Genomic DNA, 20,491 nt, shown 5'->3' with positions numbered 1-20,491 from the left:
TCAATGCCCCTCAGTTGCAACTCCGATCACTGATTCTATCTCTCTTGGCAAACCCCGCTCTAGAGAATAGAATGATTGATCATCTGGTGTACTCTCCAAGTGACCCTCAAGCCTCCTCTTATACTTTTCTCATTGACATATCAACGACCAAGATTAAGTACCTACTCAATGGCCAAGATTAGATCTGGCTTGATCCATGTCTTTTGGACCATTCTAACACAGTTTTATATTAATCCACATTAATATTTTAATTTCCCTAAGTTTAGACTTAGGGACTCCATTAAAAATATTAATTATTTTAATATCTCCCTAGCTGTTTAGAATCTGCCCAAACCCTTTCTGGGTATTGGAGATCTCATATTCCCCAACCTCTCCACCAAATTTCGTGGCTAGAGCACATTTGATGCTACCCCAAATTAACACTCCCTCTTAGCGAGGATTGTGCTCTAGCAATACTCCTCACTGCGTATTACTCTGATCATCCGTCATCAGTCCCTGTGATGATGCTAGGCCTACTACCCACCATCCTCTACACTGTTGTATCCTGTATTGTTGCCCATGGTTCTGCCACTGCCACTGTTGCATCTGTACGACAGCTCACTCTACATTCGTGCTGCTACTGGTCCTTTCTCCCAACACTACATCCACACTGCAACTCCTCTCATCACGCTGCATCGTGCTGCCCACTGCTGCATTGCAACTCAGTTACTGAGAAGTCAGTAACTGATCTCCCAACTCTGACCTCTCTGTTGGGCTAGAGACCCTCATGATGCTGAAGCTCCCTCTGTCGCTAACAAGTGCTCCCTCTTTGACCTCTGCGCTGCTGCAACAACTGCCAGCATCTCACACCGTTGCACACCTCTTTGTGCCATCCTGCACTAGTGCAACACTCTCGTGCCTCTCGCACTACTCCAGCATGCTAGCCTCACGCTGTCTCGGGACTCCTGCACTGTAGCTCTCTCTGTCGCTTCATCTGCATCCATCTCTACCCACATCAGCGAGTCCTACTACTCCTCTTTAGGGCTCCCATAGCAAGGTCCAATCCAAGAGGCTGGGTACCTTGAGGATCCTGCCCCTCATCGCCTGTAGTCTGCCTGACTACAACTCAATGTCTCCCCACTTCTACTCAAGTGGTGCGTGTGCACTCATGGCACAATCATCGTCTGTCTCCACTTCCTTCTCTGCCCTTGCTGGCGTCGCCTTAGTCTTGGAAGACTCTCCCTTACTCTTCTTCCTTGGACATTGGATCACATAATGACCCAGCTCCCACAGTGGAAGCACTTGATCTTGGAGAGATCCTTCTTCTTCCGCTTTTCTTGCTTTCCCTTAGATGCTAGGGCAACATCTTCCTCCTCCTGCTTGACTTTGATCCCCTTACTATTACTTCTCACCTTTGACTATCGTCTAATCTCTTCTCGGCGAAGAGCCGCCCACATCTCATCCCAAGGTGGAAGTGTCCCTCTACCCAGTATACTCTGGACAAATACCTCCCAGTCTTCTGAGATAACATTTAGAGTTGTCCTCACCATCAATTCCTGATCCAACGTGGCTTCTATAGCAGTCAACTGATCTCGGATCTCATTCAGTCCTCCGAGAAAGGTGTCAATCAGTTCTCCCTTCTTCATCTGATACGACCTCAACTGATTTTCTAGTAACATTCTTCTCTGCACAGAAGTATGTTGGTACAATTTCTTAAGGGCCTCCCACATCTCATATGTCATTTCCTTCTTGGCAATGTGTGGTACTACATGGTCCTTGACCCCGTCAAGGATGATGCTCTTGGCCCTCACTATTGTCTCCTCGTACTTGTATTTATCATTTGGGTCGACTGGGATAGCTATCGTCCTCAAGGCGAAGTGCTTAACACGATTTCTGTCAAGTACGAATAAGATTTTGGCCTTCCAGACTACGAAGTTTGATGCTTCGTCCAACCTGTCCTGGTCTCTTACTCCGTGTAGTGCCATGATGCTCTTCTACTTCCCTCTAAGAAGTTCTCGATCTGACTCCCTCTGAGTCTCGATTTCCCTCCTGGAAATCCTTCTGCCGATGTCAAGATGCCCCCTACTCCGATCGTCTATGCAATTGCACCACTGATCCAGGTTCCTCGGCTAGAAACCCTCGGTAGCAACTCCCTCCTCTTGGCCTTGCCCTGTCAGGTACTGTTTTGACCACAGTACCTCACCAGCTCCACTCTGCAACGTTATCACAGCCTTCTAAAACCCAGCAACCTGAAGGTGAGAGCTCCTAGGCTCTGCGCAATCCTGACACTAGCAACTCGGCCTCCTCAGCCAACTGTGTCAGCCCTCCTAGCTTTTGCGTGAGGCTCCCTTAGCCTCTGCGCTGCCTCTCCCTGACTCACCCTTGATGATGCAGGCACTGCGTCACCCTCTCCTTGTTGCTGCTCTGCTAGAAACAGCTTCTGTCACTTGTGACAGCTGTTTTCTGCTGCAATTGCTCCGCTCAGTTGATGTCCTCAATTCTCCTGTGATATGCAACCACGCTCTGACACCATGTTGGAATTTCTAAGTCTGACGCGTTAGAAACCCTTCATGCACTTTATTGATTTATTCCTACCTACTTGTTCTGATACTTTAACAAGTTATTTACAATGTAAATACTGAAAATAAGCACTAGTGCATGCTCAACATATTACAGATCATCAACTGAAGGAAACAGAAACAATCACACCAAATGACACCTTTATTTTTGGACCAATGTCCCTGGAAAACCCAATGCGGGAACGATGCAGTTATCTGAGGGTTTTCTTATTAAGCAATTTCATAGTACAATCTAGGTGCCAAATCCGGCTTACCCAACAGAGAATGCCCTTGGAAATAATACCTCTTAGTCTGAGACAAATGTCTCCGCTGAAACCCCAGATAAACCCTCCAGCAGCTTCTCAGCTCCAATCTGCCCCAAAAACCCCAGTGTCAACCTCTCTCTGCCCAGCGCTAGCCCTGCGTCACCCTGAATGGGTCTGCGTCAGCCTTCTAGCCCTCTACATCAGCAACGCTGGCCTCTCTGAAACACTGCGCAGTGCCCGATTGCCTATGTGTGGCCCTGTGTGAGTCCTAGCTACTACTGCGTCACTCTCTTTGGGTCTTGCGCTGCTCTCCTGACACTATCTCTGTCTCTCTGTACTCAATGCCCCTCAGCTGCAACTCCGATCACTGATTCTATCTCTCTTAGCAAACCCCGCTCTAGAGAATAGAATGACTGATCATCTGGTGTACTCTCCAAGTGACCCTCAAGCCTCCTCTTATACTTTTCTTGTTGACATATCAACGGCCGAGATTAAGTCCCTAATCAACGGCTAAGATTAGATCTGGCTTGATCCATGTCTTTTGGACCATTCTAACACAGTTTTATATTAATCCACATTAATATTTTAATTTCCCTAAGTTTAGACTTAGGGACTCCATTAAAAATATTAATTATTTTAATATCTCCCTAACTGTTTAGAATCTGCCCAAACCCTTTCTGGATATTGGAGATCTCATGTGCCCCAACCTCTCCACCAAATTTCGTGGCTAGAGGACATCTGATGCTACCCCAAATCAACAACTTGTTGACTCAATGGCAATCCCTAGAAGCACTCAATGGGTGCTTGAACTATAAATAAATTTACCTTCAGCATGAAACCCATGCCTCAAGAATGACAATAACTAATTTATTTTTCTCTTTACATCAAATACATAAAATCATGATTACATATGTCATTATGAAGACCAACCCTAGTTACATATTTCAACACAATTCCGATGCATTTCCCCAAAGTTCCCCAAAAAGGGAGATCATGGGAAAACCATTTCTCGAGCACCTCCCCACCCCTAGAGCGTGGGAAATGTTGAGTCACGCCCCCTAAAAAACTAAGTCTCCCTACTTCATGTGTCTCTACATCATCATTTTTCTTTTGTCCACACTCTTGCACATTGTCATTCTACAATACTTCAATATCATAGCTTTGCATAGATAGGAATCATTATAGCTTGCTACCTCTACACTCTCTTTGCATGCCACCCCCTTGGCTCTTCTTGTCAGTCTTCACACTAGCATCTATATGCTCCTAAAATGCCTCTTGGTGATCCTACCCACATTAAAGGTGCCCTTTATGCTTAGGCTTGAATTTGGTTGTTTCTCTTCATGCAAGTTTCTCATAGGCTCTGATCAGCACCTTGATTTCTGCAGTTTCAAGTGAAAAACTCACATCTTATAATCATTTAATTTTGGAACCAATAAGAGTACATCCCAATAGATCGGACCACATAAGACAAACAAATTCATTCCCCTTTGTGTTATGATTCATGTGGCAACGGCATTGTGTTGTGTGTTTACCTTTCCAACTTCAGACCATATAAGACAAACAAATGCATTCCCCTTTGTGTTATGATTCATGTGGTAACGGCATTGTGTTGTGCGTTTACCTTTCTAACTTTGTTGTATATGTCCCTAGAGGTTAATAGTTTTTGGCAGTGAGATGCTTGTCATGGCTACAAAGGAGAGTATTGGAGTATCTTCAAATGACATTTTCTCTCTAGGTTGTTCTTTAAAGTGTTTGTCATCAGATATTCCATTGACTTCCATCAGTGTCTTCAGGCCCTTTATTTCCTACTTTAGAAAGATATAATTTCTTTCCATTGTCATTTTAAACCTATACAGTATTTATATGGATGAGTATATCCTCCTTTACTAATCATATCGGATTTGCTTTGTTCCTTTTAGTCTACAAAAGGATTACGTTCTATTGAAGTGTTATTCCTTCAATGGTGGCTCTTAATTAGACGATAATTACTAATAATTAGCTTTATAGCAGACCTTTTTAGCCATTTAAATTGGCTACGAAAACAAATAAAATTGTCTTTCTTTACAGGATTATTGGATAATTTTATCCATTTCAATCATGTTCCATATGTATTTATATCAGATCGCATTTCCCACTTGTTGTAATAGAGACCTGCAAGCAACACATTGATAAACAGTTCTTGGAAGCACCAAGTAATAAAGAATGTTCTTTCTAGTGCCTTCCGGTAGCAAAACCTGCAAAATAGAAGCCATTGACTCCTCGTAAAAAACAGCCTACATCCATGGTGTAAGTATTGTGTAAGAAACACTGTTCTCTATAGTACCTCGATGTATCCAACCCTACCAATTTAAGGAATTGGCTTCCATCAGAGCTCAATCCTATGGTGTCATGGCGATCCTCATGGTGTTTTTAAGGCTCAGAATAAGAGGCATCTCTTTCATGTAATTCATCGATTGCTGCTGAATTGGTCCACATATCCCTTTGGGCAGGTTGAAACTCATGCGGTTCTTCTTCCTCCACTTCATTGATGTCCGTCAAATAACCCTCAAAATTCATCCCAGAACTTTTGCTAAAAGCAGCACTTTCTTTCCCCGTTTCACTGTCTCCTATCTGATCTATCTCTGATTTGATGTCTGAAGATAAATCTTCGCTATAACCATTGTAAGAATCAAGATTTGCTTCGACTTCACTCTGTAGCATGAAAATTTCCACAATTATAGCAATTTATAAATATCCAAGAGAACTACGCTACTATGTGAAAGTACACAAGATTATGAAAAATCTGCCTCATTTAACAGAGCATGATTAAGTCGGTAAATATCCAGTATCTAAATTGCAAACCTCTATAAGACAAATCCTACCTCTACATCTTTGGAAGGAGACAGAAGATCCAACTCTGCATTCAACGCTTCACTGCCTTGATTCTCCTCAACAGATTCAGTTCTACTCTGAAAATGCAGAATAGCCAGGAAAAATATCATAAACTGGAATTTGGGAACATTCACAAGCTTCATAATCCTAATATTTTCAATGGATGATTTTTGTTAACTGCAATTTGATAGTGAACATGGAACTCAACTTTGATGCATCCCTAATGCAAAGAAAATCATAAACCAAATGTATGACTCTATAGGAGTGTTATATCACCATTAAATGAACTGCTAAGAGAGAAACCTACAAGATCATATTTGAGCTGTTCAGTGATCCTCTCCAGTTGTAAAATGTGCCGATGTAATGCCTTGACAATGTTTGCACAGACAAATGTGTACATCAGCTATGAGATAAGAAACGCCTTCCAACCAATAGATAACTGCTGAAATAAAATGAAAATGAAATGTATTTTGATGTTCACCTATATGACCAAAACAGGTCAATAACAATAGATTTCAAAATTATAGCAAACAATAATAAGATAAAGGATTCTTGGAATATGCATTACCTCACGTCGCTGGAGTTCTTTTGAACGTTGTAATGCTTTTCTCTTGGTTAAAAGGTTCTTGGGTTTTATAGTAAGTGGTCGCTGATAGTTTTTCCCTCGATAAACAATTATTGCATAACCTTTGCTTACTTTATCCACTGAGACTAATATTCCCCCACTTTCAGACTCCAGCATAAGTGCAGTGTATTTCACCTCTGCCAGAGACCTTTCCTTTGATATGATTTTCACTAGTTCCCTATGTTTCCAGTGCAAGTGCATGTTTTCCACCGTACCATCAAAGATTCCTCGCCTCCCTGGAACATGGATCAAACCAAACAACATGTCACACTGAGCTGGGACACTAAAATAATAATCAAAATACATGTGATCAAGATACTTCTCTAAATAAAATGCTTACCCAACAATAAGAATGCCTGCATTCTCAGACCAAGCTTACGGAACATGAATCTCTCTTCATCAGTTATTGTCTCTTTATCTGAAGCTGGTTTGGCAGGTGACAAAAATGCCTCTACTTTGGCTAAAGCTTTCTCAGCTTTAGCAACCTTGAATTGGGCCTGATAATCCAGAATTGAGGAGAAATAAATGGATACCTCTCAGAAATAAGTTACTAACTATGCATTCACTAATTAACAACATGGATAAACTTATCATATGTCAGTACACAAGCTCCAAGCAACCTAAGGCAACTTTGGGTACAAAAACACTTGAGCTGAAAGGACCAATTCATTTTAAAGAATAGAATGTCAAACAGAGTATTTCCAATGCTCTCTTTTAAAACAAAGTAAACAAACCTACATCTATATAGGCCTAGTAAAGGAATAGTTGCAAATCAAATGAGACTGAGATCAGCTATTCTTTATGTTTGTTAAGCAGAGGAAATGATGAACTTACGACAGATAGTCTCCTTTCAAGCTTCCTAACTATCTCATCCTTTCTAGCTTTGGCTGCTGCTAGTTTCATTTTCTCCAGCTCTTCACTATCAATGTGCTTTGACCATCGGGCTTTGGCTTCTAAAGATTCTGATAGAGTGCCAGCAATACTGTGTCCTGCTTCAACTTCCTCAGTTACAACTGGAATTGTTGAAGATGCTTTTACCCGTGCCCTCTCTTCCTCATCCTGAAGAGCCTTCGTCAGTGCCTCTCTCTCCACTAATGCAGCTGAAACAGCAGGAGAAAGAAAGTCTTTTCCTCTAAAGAACACAATGAACTCCTTATTTCTTGAAAGAAGAGTGCCTCCCGTGAGCCTCTGCCAAGAATATTGATTGTAAATTTCAAGGAAACTAAAAGTATGGCAATTTACAATAAAAATAATAAAAATATTCTTTTGAAATACTACACCATAATATCATTTCTATCTATAAAAACGAAATATATATCTCCAGTAACCATGAAATTTTATACCTGCACTTTCTAGCTGGTTGTGTGTTTGCCATCTATAACAAACTCCATCATAGAACAAATGAATATCATTCAAAAAGAGAAGCCTTGACTTTGTAATAAGTAGTTCACGAAATATATATCTCCAGTAACCATGAAATTATACTTGCACTTTCTAGCTGGTTGTGCATCTATAACAAACTCCATCATGGAACAAATGAATATCATTCAAAAAGACAAGCCTTGACCTTGTAATAAATAGTTCACTTCAAAGCATATGCTGGACTGAAACATTTCATTAAAGATTAGGTTGCTAGGCTCTAGCATACAAGGAGAAGCTCAGCTTCCAAATATAGCTCTTGAAATGTTTAAAACCAATAATTGGCTAAGATGTAAAAGGGAAAAACTTTCCATTCAGAAACTAAGATTATTATGGTTAACTAGCAATGGAAAAGTCAGGTACTCAGATACTCAGGTCAACACTGTTCAATGTTAGCTGTGAAAAACGAGGCCAGTTTAATAAATTCTAAGAGTCTCCTCATCAGAGTTTTCTGCAAGTGTATTCATGCTGTGGTGTTGACTTTGTAAGATGTGCATGTTTCGAGGCTCTGATGTACTGGTACGTGGTAATTTTCTACTTTCCCAACCAATATAGGTGGCTGATTCAGCATTAAGTGACAAGTGAATGCCTAAATATGGGGACAAGAACAGAGAAAATGCATTTTCTCAAATAGTAGATGCAATATGTTGGGCCATTCATCACCATTGTAAGCCCAAGGTCACAAGTCAAAAGCCATGTAAAAACCATGGCAGGCCCTGTATTAGGCATCCTAGGCTTGTGCCTTTGTCATTGAGTCTGTATTCACTTGTTTGGTCGGACCATGTCCTGGCCCTCGAAGTTCCACTTAAGGTTATTTTTGTCCCTAACTGGATAGGAGGGCTTTAGGTGAACTCTCTTGTGGAGTCATGGTTGTTGGAAAATGTAACTAGTTTCGGTCTTCATAATTGTCAATGTACTCAAGTCATTATGTATATCTTATGTTACAAGAAAAAGAAGAAAGAAAAATATTATTTTAAGCATGGGTTTCACGCTCCATTTTGATGGTCATATAGGTCAAGCATGTTCTTCATGCGTCTAGGGTTTTTCATGTCAAAAGAATATTTTTCTTGAATCAAGAGAGTCCTTGTCAATTGTATAAGACCCTTTTGGGCAAGTTGTAACATGTAAAAGATATTGATTTTGAGTCTAGAATGTCCTATGAACCTCCAAGCACAAGTCAGCCCAACTAGCAAGAAGTCAGCCTAGAGGGGTATCTGACCTCCACAAAAGCATATATATAGAAGCTGCTCAACCTTATTTGGACACCATTCGATCTGCACTACAAAAAGTTCGATCTCAAGCAAGAAAACAAGAAAGGAAGAAGAGCGAAGGTCTAGGAGGAAGAAGCAACTCAAGGAGAAATCGAATTTCTGATTTTGTGACCATCTTTCTCTCACACGTGCAAAGGATCTAAGGTTTTTGGTGCTGCTACAAGGCCGAAATTTCAGACCTAATTGCAGGTCCAAAACTTTGTTGCAGGAAGGACAAGAATTGAAGCCTAAAATCTCCAAGAGAAGAAACAAGCTAGAACGAAGGAAGGAGATTTTAAATCTGACCTCATCTTCCCACACAAGTGGTGCTAGGGTTTCTGCAAGGCTGAAAAGTTGCAGGTCAATTTGCAGATCCGAGTTGCAGGGCTGAGAGCTGGATTAGGGCTGAATTGAAGGAAGTTGACTCTTGTTAACTTTGGAAGACTTTGACTAATTGCAAGGGCTTTCTTGGAAGGTTGACTTGGTGCTTGGAGGAGGACTTGGTCTAGGGATTTGGGTCTTGGTTTTCTCATTTGAAGCAGATTATATAAGAAGAGAAGAAATTCTTTCTGGGTTTTCCCCTTGGAGGGGTTTTGCCCTGGCTTGGAGCCTATATCTTGTGTCTATTGTCTTTATTGTTTTTGCTCTTGATAATTGTTTGATGAAAAGATCTAATAAGGAAACACAAGAAGATAACTAAAGTTCACAAGAAATTATTAAGGTTAAGGAGAATTTGAATTAATAACTACCCTACTACATTCTCCAACATTGTTTCAGAGCTAAGGTGTGTTGAAAAATGTACCTAGTTTCGGTCTTCATAATTGTCAATGTACTCAAATCATTATGTATATCTTATGTTACAAGAAAAAAAAAAAAAAAAAATATTATTTTAAGCATTGGTTTCATGCTCCATTTTGATGGTCATCTAGGCCAAGCATGTTCTTCATGCTTCTAGGGTTTGTCATATTTTTCTTGAGTCAAAAGAGTCTTTATCATTTGTATAAGATCCTATTGGGCAAGTTGTAACATGTAAAAGAAAATGATCTTGAGTCTAGAAAGTCCTAGAAACCTCCAAGAACAAGTCGGCCTAGTAAATGACAAGTCGGCCTAAAAGAAATAACTCGAACCCCACAAATCTATACAAATAAAAGCAACATCAACTTCATTTGATCACCAATTCGATCTCTCTCATAAAGAAGTTTGATCTAAAGCTAGCAACATCAAGGAAACAAGTGCGAAGGTCAAGAAGGTGAGGAGAACTCAAGAAGAAAGAAGAATCATTGTTTTTGGGCTATTTTCCTCTCACACGTGCGAAGAAGCTACGATTTCTACAACTGCCACAGGGCCGAAGTTATAGGTTGAAGCTAGAGGCCGAATTAAAACTGGAAGCTGGTTGAAGCAGAATTGATCCTTACTAATTTGGTTGATCTCTGACCTAATTGGAAGGGCTTCTTGGAGGGATGACTTGGTGCTTGGAGGAGAACTTGGTCTAGGGTTTTGGGTCTTGGTTTTCTCATTTGAAGTAGATTCTATAAGAAGAGAAGAGATTTTTTCTAGGTTTTCCCCTTGGAGGGGTTTTTCCCTGGCTTGGAGCCTATATCTTGTGTCCATTGTCTTTACTATTTTTGCTCTTGATAATTGTTTGATGAAAAGATCTAATAAAGAAACACAAGAAGATAAATAAAATTCACAAGCAATTATTAAGGTTAAGGATAAATTGAATTAATAGTTGCCCTACAACATTATCCAACAAGGTGAACAAGAGATTGCAGTTGGAGGATCATCTTGAAGGGTTTGTTTGTCAAAGGGAATCCCTTGCAAATAGGGCACAAGGAAAAAATAAGACCTATTGACCTAGAAGGAAGATTACTGTATCAAGGATTTCATCATCTCAAGAAGGATCAAGCTCTCATTGAAGAAAGGAAGGTAAAGTTCTTATTAAAGATTCTCTAGGGCATCATCTTGAAGAATAGGAAGCATCAAGGAACCTTAGGATCATCATTCACTCTTTGAAGTTGTTCAAAGACACCTTTATTGAAGGCATCCTCAAAGTCATCATTCTAGGGCATCTTTAAAGTCTCCTTGGAGGTCTTTAAAACATCAATATAGTTGGAAACATCATCAAAAGAAAGGACTCTTGGTTGACAAGTATCATATTGTTCTCTATGTCATAATCTACAAATCATATGGCTACATTTTGCAAGGAAAGAAACAAGCTTATTGGATCAACAAACTTGTTAGGATATTCCGACACGTAGGAAATAGTTAAGTATAACTTGGTCTAGTGTAGAGTTAGGTAAAGTGTATTTATTTAATATGTACTTTTGTAACTTACAATCCGACGGTCACGATATGTTCTAGACATTGAGTGATCTGACGGTTCATTCTCTCCTCGGTATTACTGACACTTGATTTGTGGCTTAACACCCGATTGATCCATGATCTCTATTTAAAGAGCAAGGAGGGTCATTTGTAAGGCAGTCGTTCATGAGAGAAGCTTATGTAAATTTTCTTTCTTTTACATTAATAAATTGCTTGAAGTGGCTGCATTGGTTCAGGGCGTGGATTGTTTCCCTATTTGAGGGTTTTAACCACGTCAAGAATATTGGTGTATTGATCTATTTGTGAGCGGTGTCCTTTGGTGTTCTATTTGAGGAACTTACCCTGTAAATTCCTACATGGTATCAAAGCTATTTGAGGGCCGCATCCATTGGTGATCCAAATCTGAAGCCCATACAATTGCATCCGACTGTCGTTTACTAGATTTATTGTTTTTGACTGCTTTCGGGTCGAGAGAATTGCTCTATTGTGTTAGGAGCATATGTTCTAGTGAGGAACCCCTTTCATTTCACGCAAAAAGGTTTTCGGTAGCTCTAGCTACGTCATTTTTAAGATCTTGAGGTATACAATCTTTCTTTGCAGTTTTAGTTATCTATCTCTCTGTTTATTTTGGTTTATTTATCTCTCTGTTTTTTATTACCGGATCTATACCTTTCATTTCTGCATATGCTCTGTACCCCGTGACTCTGTGCGATCTGGGCAAATCAGAAACACAAAAGAATGATTTTTCTCATGCATATGCTCTTTTCCGCCGCGCCTTAGTGTGATCTCGGAAAATCAGAAACATTGAGGAAAATATTTAGTTTCTGGTAAATCTAATCAAGCCGTAAAGTTTGGTTTTTTTTTGCATGTCCGTTTTGGGTTCTGTGGTTTTTTGTTTTGTAGGCAGAAAGGGCTTTCTCAAATAAGCACGCACTCCAAAGCTTCAGTGACTAAAAAAAAAAAAACCCTTCCTCTTTTCCAAAAATTACTAACCTTTTAAACTAGTTCACTTGGTCCAAAGCTACTTTATGAGAATAGAGGCTTTGGATTCAAGTCTTTCTTTTTGTTGAGTTAGTTTTCAAAAAGCACATGTAGCTTATGTTTTAAAGTTACTTTATGTAAAAGTGTTCTCACCCATAATAAAAAGTGAGTCACTTATAATTCTAAAGTCTCTTTATCTTTTATTTAAGTTACACTTTAGTAGGTAGTTCATAAAGTATCATTGTAAAAATGACTTTCACTTATTTATAAAAGTGGATCACATAATTTATTTATTTTAAAAGAGAGCTAATTAGATTAAGTTTGGAAAGAGGGGGGATTTTTTTTTAAATATAACATTATCAGTCACTTCCGCACATTCACGTACTTCGTCAACATCTTCAACAACTTTTTTTCGAAAGGCCATAACTTCTTCATCCGGAAGGCGTTTTCATAGCCATTATTTTTAGTCGGCCTAATTTTTCAAGATCTTTCCATGAGAACACTTAATTTCATCATCTACAACTCCAGTTTCTATTAAAATGGAAAGTCCATGCCAAGTTATTCTTGACAGCACCAACTACTTCCAATGGGTGTCCTACATGGAGGATTTACTTAGAAGTAAAGGTCTTTATAGAATAGCCTCAGGCCAAGAATCTAAACCTAAAGATGAAAATAAGACAGTCAAATGGGAAAATAAGCAAGATCAAGCATGTGGGTTGATAGGAATGTCTATTTCTCCAGACCTTAGATTCCATATCGCAGAACTTGATACCCCTGATGAAGCAATGAAACAGCTAAATAAAGTGTTTGGAATTAAAAACAAAATTAGAGCCCATCCACTCAAAAATGAGTTGCTTACGTTGCACCCCAATAATTTTTCTTCCATTGAAGATTTCTTGTCCAAGTTCAAGACCCTTAGACTTCTCTTGGAAGGTGTTAAGGTTAAGAAAGAATATGGTATCCTTATCTATTCCATTCTTCCTAATTTAAAACCAGTGTACTCTGTGTTTGTTTCCACCTTCCATTCTACTAGAGAAGCCTTTATTTCTCAAAGTACAAGCCTACAAGTCCCCCTCTTTTGATGCCTTTTGTGATTCTTTAATAAGAGAACAAGAAAAACACTTACATCTTGGTCTTCTTAATACTGGAAACTCTTCTAAGAAAGCCTTAGCAGCCTAGCAACAACCAAATTCAAAGAATCCTAAGAAGCAGTATCCTAAAAAGAATGGTCCACAACCAAACAAGGGTCCAAAGCAATTTTAGTCTCAAAATGAAAAACCAATTCAACAAAATGATAAGGCAAATAAAAACAAAGGGAAGAAGACTGATAGACATTGCAACTTTTGTAATCGAGATGGCCACTTAGAATCCAAATGCTTTAAGAAGATGGAAACCTTGGAAGCAGCAATGAAGAAGCATAACATCCATTTGGAGCACTCTTCAACATCAACTTTATCTTCAGGAATAGCACTTTCAACATGTGGTTGTCAAGCATCTCAGTTTGGTTATGCACTAGATGTATCTTCTTCTTCTCATTCTCATGAGTGGCTCATTGATTCTGGAGCTTCTTATCACATGGCCAAAAACAAAGCCATGTTTTCTTCTTTAAATGATTGTAACACCACAAATATATATGTTGTTGATGATAGATCTCTTAGTGTTGTAGGGACTGGAACTATTCATCTAGAAAATGGTCAATTTAATGATGTATTATGTGTTCCAACCTTATCCTGCAACCTTCTATCTATATATCAAATAACTCATTCAGGTGAAGGTAAAACCGTTGAATTTTCACCTCACGATGTTGTAATTAAGGACCTAAGAGATCCTAGACAAATTTTAGCTACTGGAATTGCTGATGATTCTACAAGGTTGTATAAGTTTAACAACTTTGGGTCATCAACTCTTCCCTCGGTATTTGTTGCTCATAATGATGAAGTGAGCAAACTTTGGCATGAGCGATTTGGTCACTTAAACTATCGCTCCCTTCAAAATCTATGTAAAGAAAATATGGTGACAGGTCTTCCTATGGTATCTTGCAGAGATGGTGTTTGTTCCAGATGTGTACTCGGAAAACATCATCGGGATAGTTTTGAAAAACGTGCCTCCTGGCACGCCTCAACCCCTTTATAGCTTGTGCATAGTGATTTATGTGGTCCACTTCCAGTTGTTTCATTCTCTGGCTACAAGTATTTCTTAACTTTCATTGATGATTTCTCCAGACGCACTTGGGTATACTTCTTAAAACTCAAAAGTGAAGTATTTAACATGTTCTTGGCCTTTAAGGCCTTTGTTGAGAAACAATCTGGACATCAAATTCTTAAGCTAAGATCTAATAATGGCGGAGAATATGTTAACAACAAATTCATCAACTTTTGCACTGAGCATGAATTCGAATGCAAAATATTGTTCCATATACTCCACAACAAAATGGTGTAACTGAAAGGAAGAATCACACCTTAAAGGAAATGGCTAATTGTATGCTTCAATCTAAAGGACTTAGTCTTAATTTTTGCGCAGAAGCAATTAACTGTGCAAATTACATAGTAAATCGCACTCCTACTAAGGTTTTAAAGAATATCACTCCAGAAGAAGCATGGAGCTCAATTAAACCAGATGTAAGTCACTTTCGTGTTTTTGGAAGTGAAGCATGGACCCATATTCCAGATGAGAAACATAAAGCCTTAGAACCTAAGAGTGAAAAATGTATTTTTGTTGGATATTCTAAAGATGTCAAAGGATATAGACTTCTTCCACTTAAATCCAAAAATGTTATCATTAGAAGAGATGTAAAGTTTGCTGAAAATATATCGGCCTACGAGCCTAGTTCGGCGGATGTGCCACCTCTCTCTATTCCTTCTACTTCTGAAAATATTTCTTCTTCAAATGATAACAGTGAGGATGACAATCCTCCCCCACCTTATCGGGATCCTCCTTCAGCTCCTCAACTTCCAAAATGGGTCTGTGCTACTCGAGATGCAGCAGGTGCTCTCGCTTATGTAAATTTTCTTTCTTTTACATTAATAAATTGCCTAAAGTGGCCGCATTGGCCCAGGCCGTGGACTGTTTCCCTCTTTGAGGGTTTTAACCACGTCAAGAATACTGGTGTATTGATCTGTGATCTGTTTGTGAGCAGTGTCCTTTGGTGTTCTATCTAAAGAACTTACCCTGTAAATTGCTACAAAACTTCCTTACATGAAAAAAAAGGATTGACTTGGCACTCACAGAAAATGAAGTCATGGAATATGTCCTTGGTGCAGTAACTGTACTAGAAAAAGAGAAGACTCAAGAATTAGAAAAATACAAGAAGGGAGAAGTAAGTGAACAAAGGATCATTGTTGAATCCATTAAAGATTATCTTGTTCCCTTTATTTCTTATTTGAAGACATCCAAGACTATGTATGATAAGTTCGTAAAATTGCACTCTATAAGTACATCACGTTAAAAGATTTCCTTGAGGAATCAACTATATAGAATAAGGAAGTCAAAGGATGAAGACATGGCCACTTATCTCATGAATATCTCACAAATAAGGGATTAATTGCAAGGGCTTGGGGAAACTATTTTCGACTCTAAAATGACCATTTGTGTATTAAATGATTTGCCACCTGATTGGAGCAGTTTTGCAACTAGTATCTACTCTAAGAAGGATACTACACCCTTTGATGAGTTGTGGACTCAATGTACCTTGGAAGAATGAAGGATTAGGGAAAAGGATGACACTAAATCAAATGAAAGGTCTCAAGCCTTTATTGCAAGTTCCAAGAAGTTGAAGAAAGGGAAGTTTGGAAAGTCCAAAAGAAAGACAAATATGTCCAAGATTCAATGCTTTGGATGCAATGAGTATGGACACTTTAAGAGGGATTGTCCAAAATAAAAGATAACAAAAGAAAGGAAAGAAGTGAAGCCCATATGGCTGAAGAAAAGGGAGAACCCGAGAAGAAGCCGAAAGGAGAAGATCCCAAGGATCTTTAGTATTGAAGGAAGTGTTGAGAAATCTAGGGCAAAAAGATTAAGTGATTTCTCTTCTAATGATAACTGCTTGTGAATGTTTTTTACTTCTTTAGATTAGGGTCTTCTCTTTACTTAGATTATTATTATGTTCTTTTTCATCAAACAACTACCAATACATAAACAATAAAGACACAAAAGACACGAAATGTCGGCAATCAGCCAGGGCCAAAATCTCTCCAACTTGAAAAGAAAACCCAAACGAATTCTTCTTCTTATAGAGACTTCAATTGCAAATACCCAGACCAAGACCCTTGACCTATTCACCTTTCCAAGACCAAGTCACAAGCCTTTTTCTCTTTCTTTAGTCAATGATGGTCAAATTGCTTGCTTCTTTTTCCTTCTTGACTATCTCGGCTCCTTGGATCAAAACTGCAACTCTCAGCTTCTTCAAAAACCCTAGTTGCAACACGTGTGAAGTATATTGACCAACTTTTGTTCCTTGTTACCACTTCGCTTGGATGGGGAGACTTCCTACTTCACTTCGGCTTGATGAATGCAATGTTTCCTTTCTTGATTCGACTTTTAGACTGGTCTATCCTCAGTCCTTCTTTGTAGCAGATCTTTCCTTCGCACGTGTGGTGTATCTGAGCCCTAAAACAGATCCAAAATAGTCTGTATATCTTCCTTTCTTCTTCGCTTGGAGATGAGGCTTCCTTCTTGAGCTTCTCGCACTTCTTTCTTGCTTCAGACCTTTATCAAAATTATGTCTTTCAAATGACTTCGAGTTGCCCTATTTATAGTGGTTTGTGCATCCATAATAAGACAACTTGAACTGGAGCATAGGCCGACATGTCATTTTGGAAACATCCTTAGGCCGACATGATGAATAGCTTGTGACAAGGTCTTGGAGGGTTATTGACACATTCAAAATTACTTCTTACAATATGTAACATGTCTTCAGCATATGACATGACTCCCTATACCTTATGACTTGATGACAAAACCTAAAGGCTCACAATGGGAACCTTAACTAAAAAATAATTCCTTGATCATGAAACCCATGATTCAAGGCCCCAAGGGAAGCTCAATTGGTTGAGCCCTTGTTGCTAAGTACCTTGCCTATTGAGAGGTCACGAGGTCAAATCTCCTCTATGCCCTTGGGGTTAGGTCCGATATATTAGGCCGCCTTTGGTGGATCTGTGTAGATTATTGCCCGTGGACATAGCAGCCACTTAGTGACCGCGAACCATGGTTGCCTTTAAAAAAAAACCCATGATTCAAGCATTAAAAAATAATTTTATTTTCTTCTTTACATCAATTACATAAAATCATAATTACACGTCATTATGAGGACTGAACCTAGTTACACTTTTCAACAAGAAGCTCCATCTACATCAAGTTCTTTATGAGATTTGTCTTTCTTTTATTAAGTAGAAGAGTAGAGTAGCATGCATTGTTACATTCTCTAGAAGAAGTCTTGATTTTTGTAAAACCATGGCATCATAGAAGCATATGATAGTAAAGAAATTAGAATCTACTTGATTAATTTCTTTAGGAAAGATCATATAGTTTAAAAAGAATGAGAAGATTGAAACCATATTGCATATTATTGTTCATCCAAGCATTTTCTAACATCATGTTAGAGGTAGTCATTTTGCAAAAAAGGATCATCAAGATCCTATAGGAACCATCATTTTGGAAGGTCCTTGGAAAGAGCATTATGACATGACTAGTATATATTCCATCTAGTATGGAAACAATACTTTTGAAAGATGTGTTGACTAGAATTTGTCAACAGTGCGAGAGAGCAGTGTACAAGGAAGTGGAGAACTTTTTTCAAAGATTAGAGTCATTAGTGGGCCTAAATTTCATCATTTGTAAACCCAATTTCTGCAGTTCATTATAAATGATGCTAGTATGAGCATTTAATTATGTGACAACAGCTAGGTAAGCCTCTGCTTTTGGCAAAGTATTTCATCCTAGGAAGTTTTTTAACCTCCCTGAATTATGTGTTTGTAAACACGCATAATCAGTGGAGTTTTTCTTCCAGATATAACCCCAAAGCTAGGGTGGAATTCGTTGACAAGGTCTTGGGTGAGTCCTGGTGTTTATCAAGTCTAATGTAAAAGTTTGTTTAGGAATAATTTTAGTGCATGGTCCCTCGTAATTAGAACACCGTGGCTAAATTATTTTATTATAAACACACTTGGCTTCATACTAGATCACATTGTGTCGCAAAATTGGGTAATGTCTTGAGGGTATGGTCTAAATGTGTATTTCCCCTTCTAAGGGTTGAATTAAATTGTAAAATCTTGATGTAAAAAAATAGTTTAGTGCATGGTCCCTAATAATTAGACCAGTGTTGTGAAAATCGCAATATTATCACGATAATATCGGACAATCATGATTTTTTTAGTTTGGCAATATTATCGCTCGATTTTTACGTTAATTTTCTTCGCAAAAAATCGTGAAAAAGTTGCGATAACTTGAAATAATCGCAATTTTTTTGTAATAATCGTGATTCAAACTGAACTTATCGTGGGGTCGGCGACAACGAGTTTTATAAGCCAAAAAACAATTTTTTTTATTCATTTGGATAGATAGCAGCAACAGCGTGGATTGAGAGTGACCTAGGAGAAAAACCTTGGTGGATTGGGAGCTGAGGAGGAGAAAAACCCTGGAGGATTGAGAGCTGAGGAAGAGAGGATCAAATTTCTCCGACAAACCGTGGTTTCCAGATATGGGCACCAAATTTATGTGTTTTGTTTCAGTTTTTTTTTTGTTTTTGCTTGGGTTTCTATAACCCATTTTTATCAAAGATTTTTGAGTTGATTTGATGGTGTTTTTTTTTCATTTTTGTTGCATAGAGTGGAGAGAGTTCATTTTGGATTGAGTTGAGATTTTTTTGTTTGTTAAATTGTCAAAAATTCAATGTGTTGTGTCATGTTACTCATGTATGTAATTTTTTTTTTTTTGTAACTTGCAATTCTTATTGTGCCATAGGCTCATCGTTCAACTTCAAAGTTCAAACTTCATATTACATTAAAACTCAAGAGTCAAGAGTTCAACCAAGTTACAAACATGCCAAAGAAATTGGACCCTCTGTAGGAATTTGGTGAACCTAATGGAGGGTTTGATAGAATAAACTTGAGTTGCAAGTTGTGTGGGCATCATATGTCGGGGGGGTTTATAGATTGAAGTATCACCTTGCACAAATCCCTAGATTTGATGTAGGGTCTTGCACAAATACAAATCCAAAAATCATCCGAAGAGCCATGAGATCATTGGAAGAATTAGAGCACGAGAGAGAAGCCAAAGCAGAAATGAAGAAGCAACTAGCAAAGAGGGTGTTAGGCTTAGGTGAACATGGAAGTGGCACTAATTCTACTTCAACATCAATATCTACAACCAACCCGGTAGCTGCCTCCTCATTTTTTGTTCCTAGAATCACGCCTGGTTCACAACCATCTATCACTTCAATGCTTAAAAAAACTGAGAAAGAACAAGCTGACAAGTTGTTGGGCAAATTTCTCCTTTGGAGTGATATTCCTTTCAGCGTTGCAAGGAATAATCCATTTTTCCAGCCTGTTGTTGATGTTATTGCAACTGTTGGCCCAGGGTACAAAATCCCTTCTTATGATGACTTTAGAGGCCGGATTCTTCAAGATGAAAAGGTTGATTGCACCAAAAGATTGGAGGAGTTTAGGGCATCATGGGCACAAACAAGATGCACTGTGATGTCAGATGGTTGGACCGACCAAAAGGGGAGAACCCTTATAAACTTCTTGGTTAGCTGTCACAAGGGGACAATGTTTATGAAATCTGTTGATGCATCTTCGCATATCAAAGATGCAAAAACTTTATGTGATTTGCTAGATGTGTTTATTTTGGAGGTGGGTGCAGAACATGTTGTCCAAGTCATAATGGACAATGCTGTAAATTATGTTGTTGCTGGCAAGATGCTTATGGAGAGGCATCTTACTTTATTTTGGACACCTTATGCTGCACATTGTATTGATTTGATGTTGGAGGACATAGGAAAAATTTCCTTTGTCAAAGATATTGTTGACTCATCAAAAAACATTAAAAAATTTATATATAATCATACATCTGTGCTTAGCTTGATGATAAAATTCACCAACAACAAGGAGTTGATGCACTTCACCATTACACGGTTTGCCACCAGTTTTATATCTCTTCAATCCCTCTTGAATTCTATGTGGGATGTGAAGAGAATGTTTCTTTCAAAGGAGTGGCGTGCTTTGA

At 38.7% G+C, this 20,491-nt stretch overlaps 1 protein-coding gene across 1 annotated transcript in view; it reads right to left on the bottom strand.

Moving 5' to 3' along the window:
* Nucleotides 1-4,832: 4,832 nt before the first annotated feature.
* The window catches only part of LOC149185783 (CRM-domain containing factor CFM3, chloroplastic/mitochondrial-like), a 204,974-nt gene continuing 189,315 nt past the window's right edge, over nucleotides 4,833-20,491 (bottom strand). Inside the window, exons 4-9 of the mRNA XM_089410797.1 lie at nucleotides 7,134-7,487; nucleotides 6,640-6,796; nucleotides 6,243-6,535; nucleotides 5,982-6,041; nucleotides 5,665-5,751; nucleotides 4,833-5,494 (exon numbers count right to left, since the gene is read on the bottom strand). Coding sequence (XP_089266923.1) covers nucleotides 5,213-5,494; nucleotides 5,665-5,751; nucleotides 5,982-6,041; nucleotides 6,243-6,535; nucleotides 6,640-6,796; nucleotides 7,134-7,487 — 1,233 coding nt within the window. The 3' untranslated portion in view covers nucleotides 4,833-5,212. The remainder of the gene's footprint in view (nucleotides 5,495-5,664; nucleotides 5,752-5,981; nucleotides 6,042-6,242; nucleotides 6,536-6,639; nucleotides 6,797-7,133; nucleotides 7,488-20,491) is intronic.

This window comes from Pinus tabuliformis, chromosome 3_1, assembly GCF_031772625.1.
Source record: "Pinus tabuliformis cultivar Carrire ecotype Pingquan chromosome 3_1, CPIR1, whole genome shotgun sequence".
Classification (NCBI taxonomy): Eukaryota; Viridiplantae; Streptophyta; class Pinopsida; order Pinales; family Pinaceae; genus Pinus; species Pinus tabuliformis.
The sequence above is the reverse complement of the archived record's forward strand: the minus strand, read 5'-3'. Positions and strand labels throughout refer to the sequence as shown.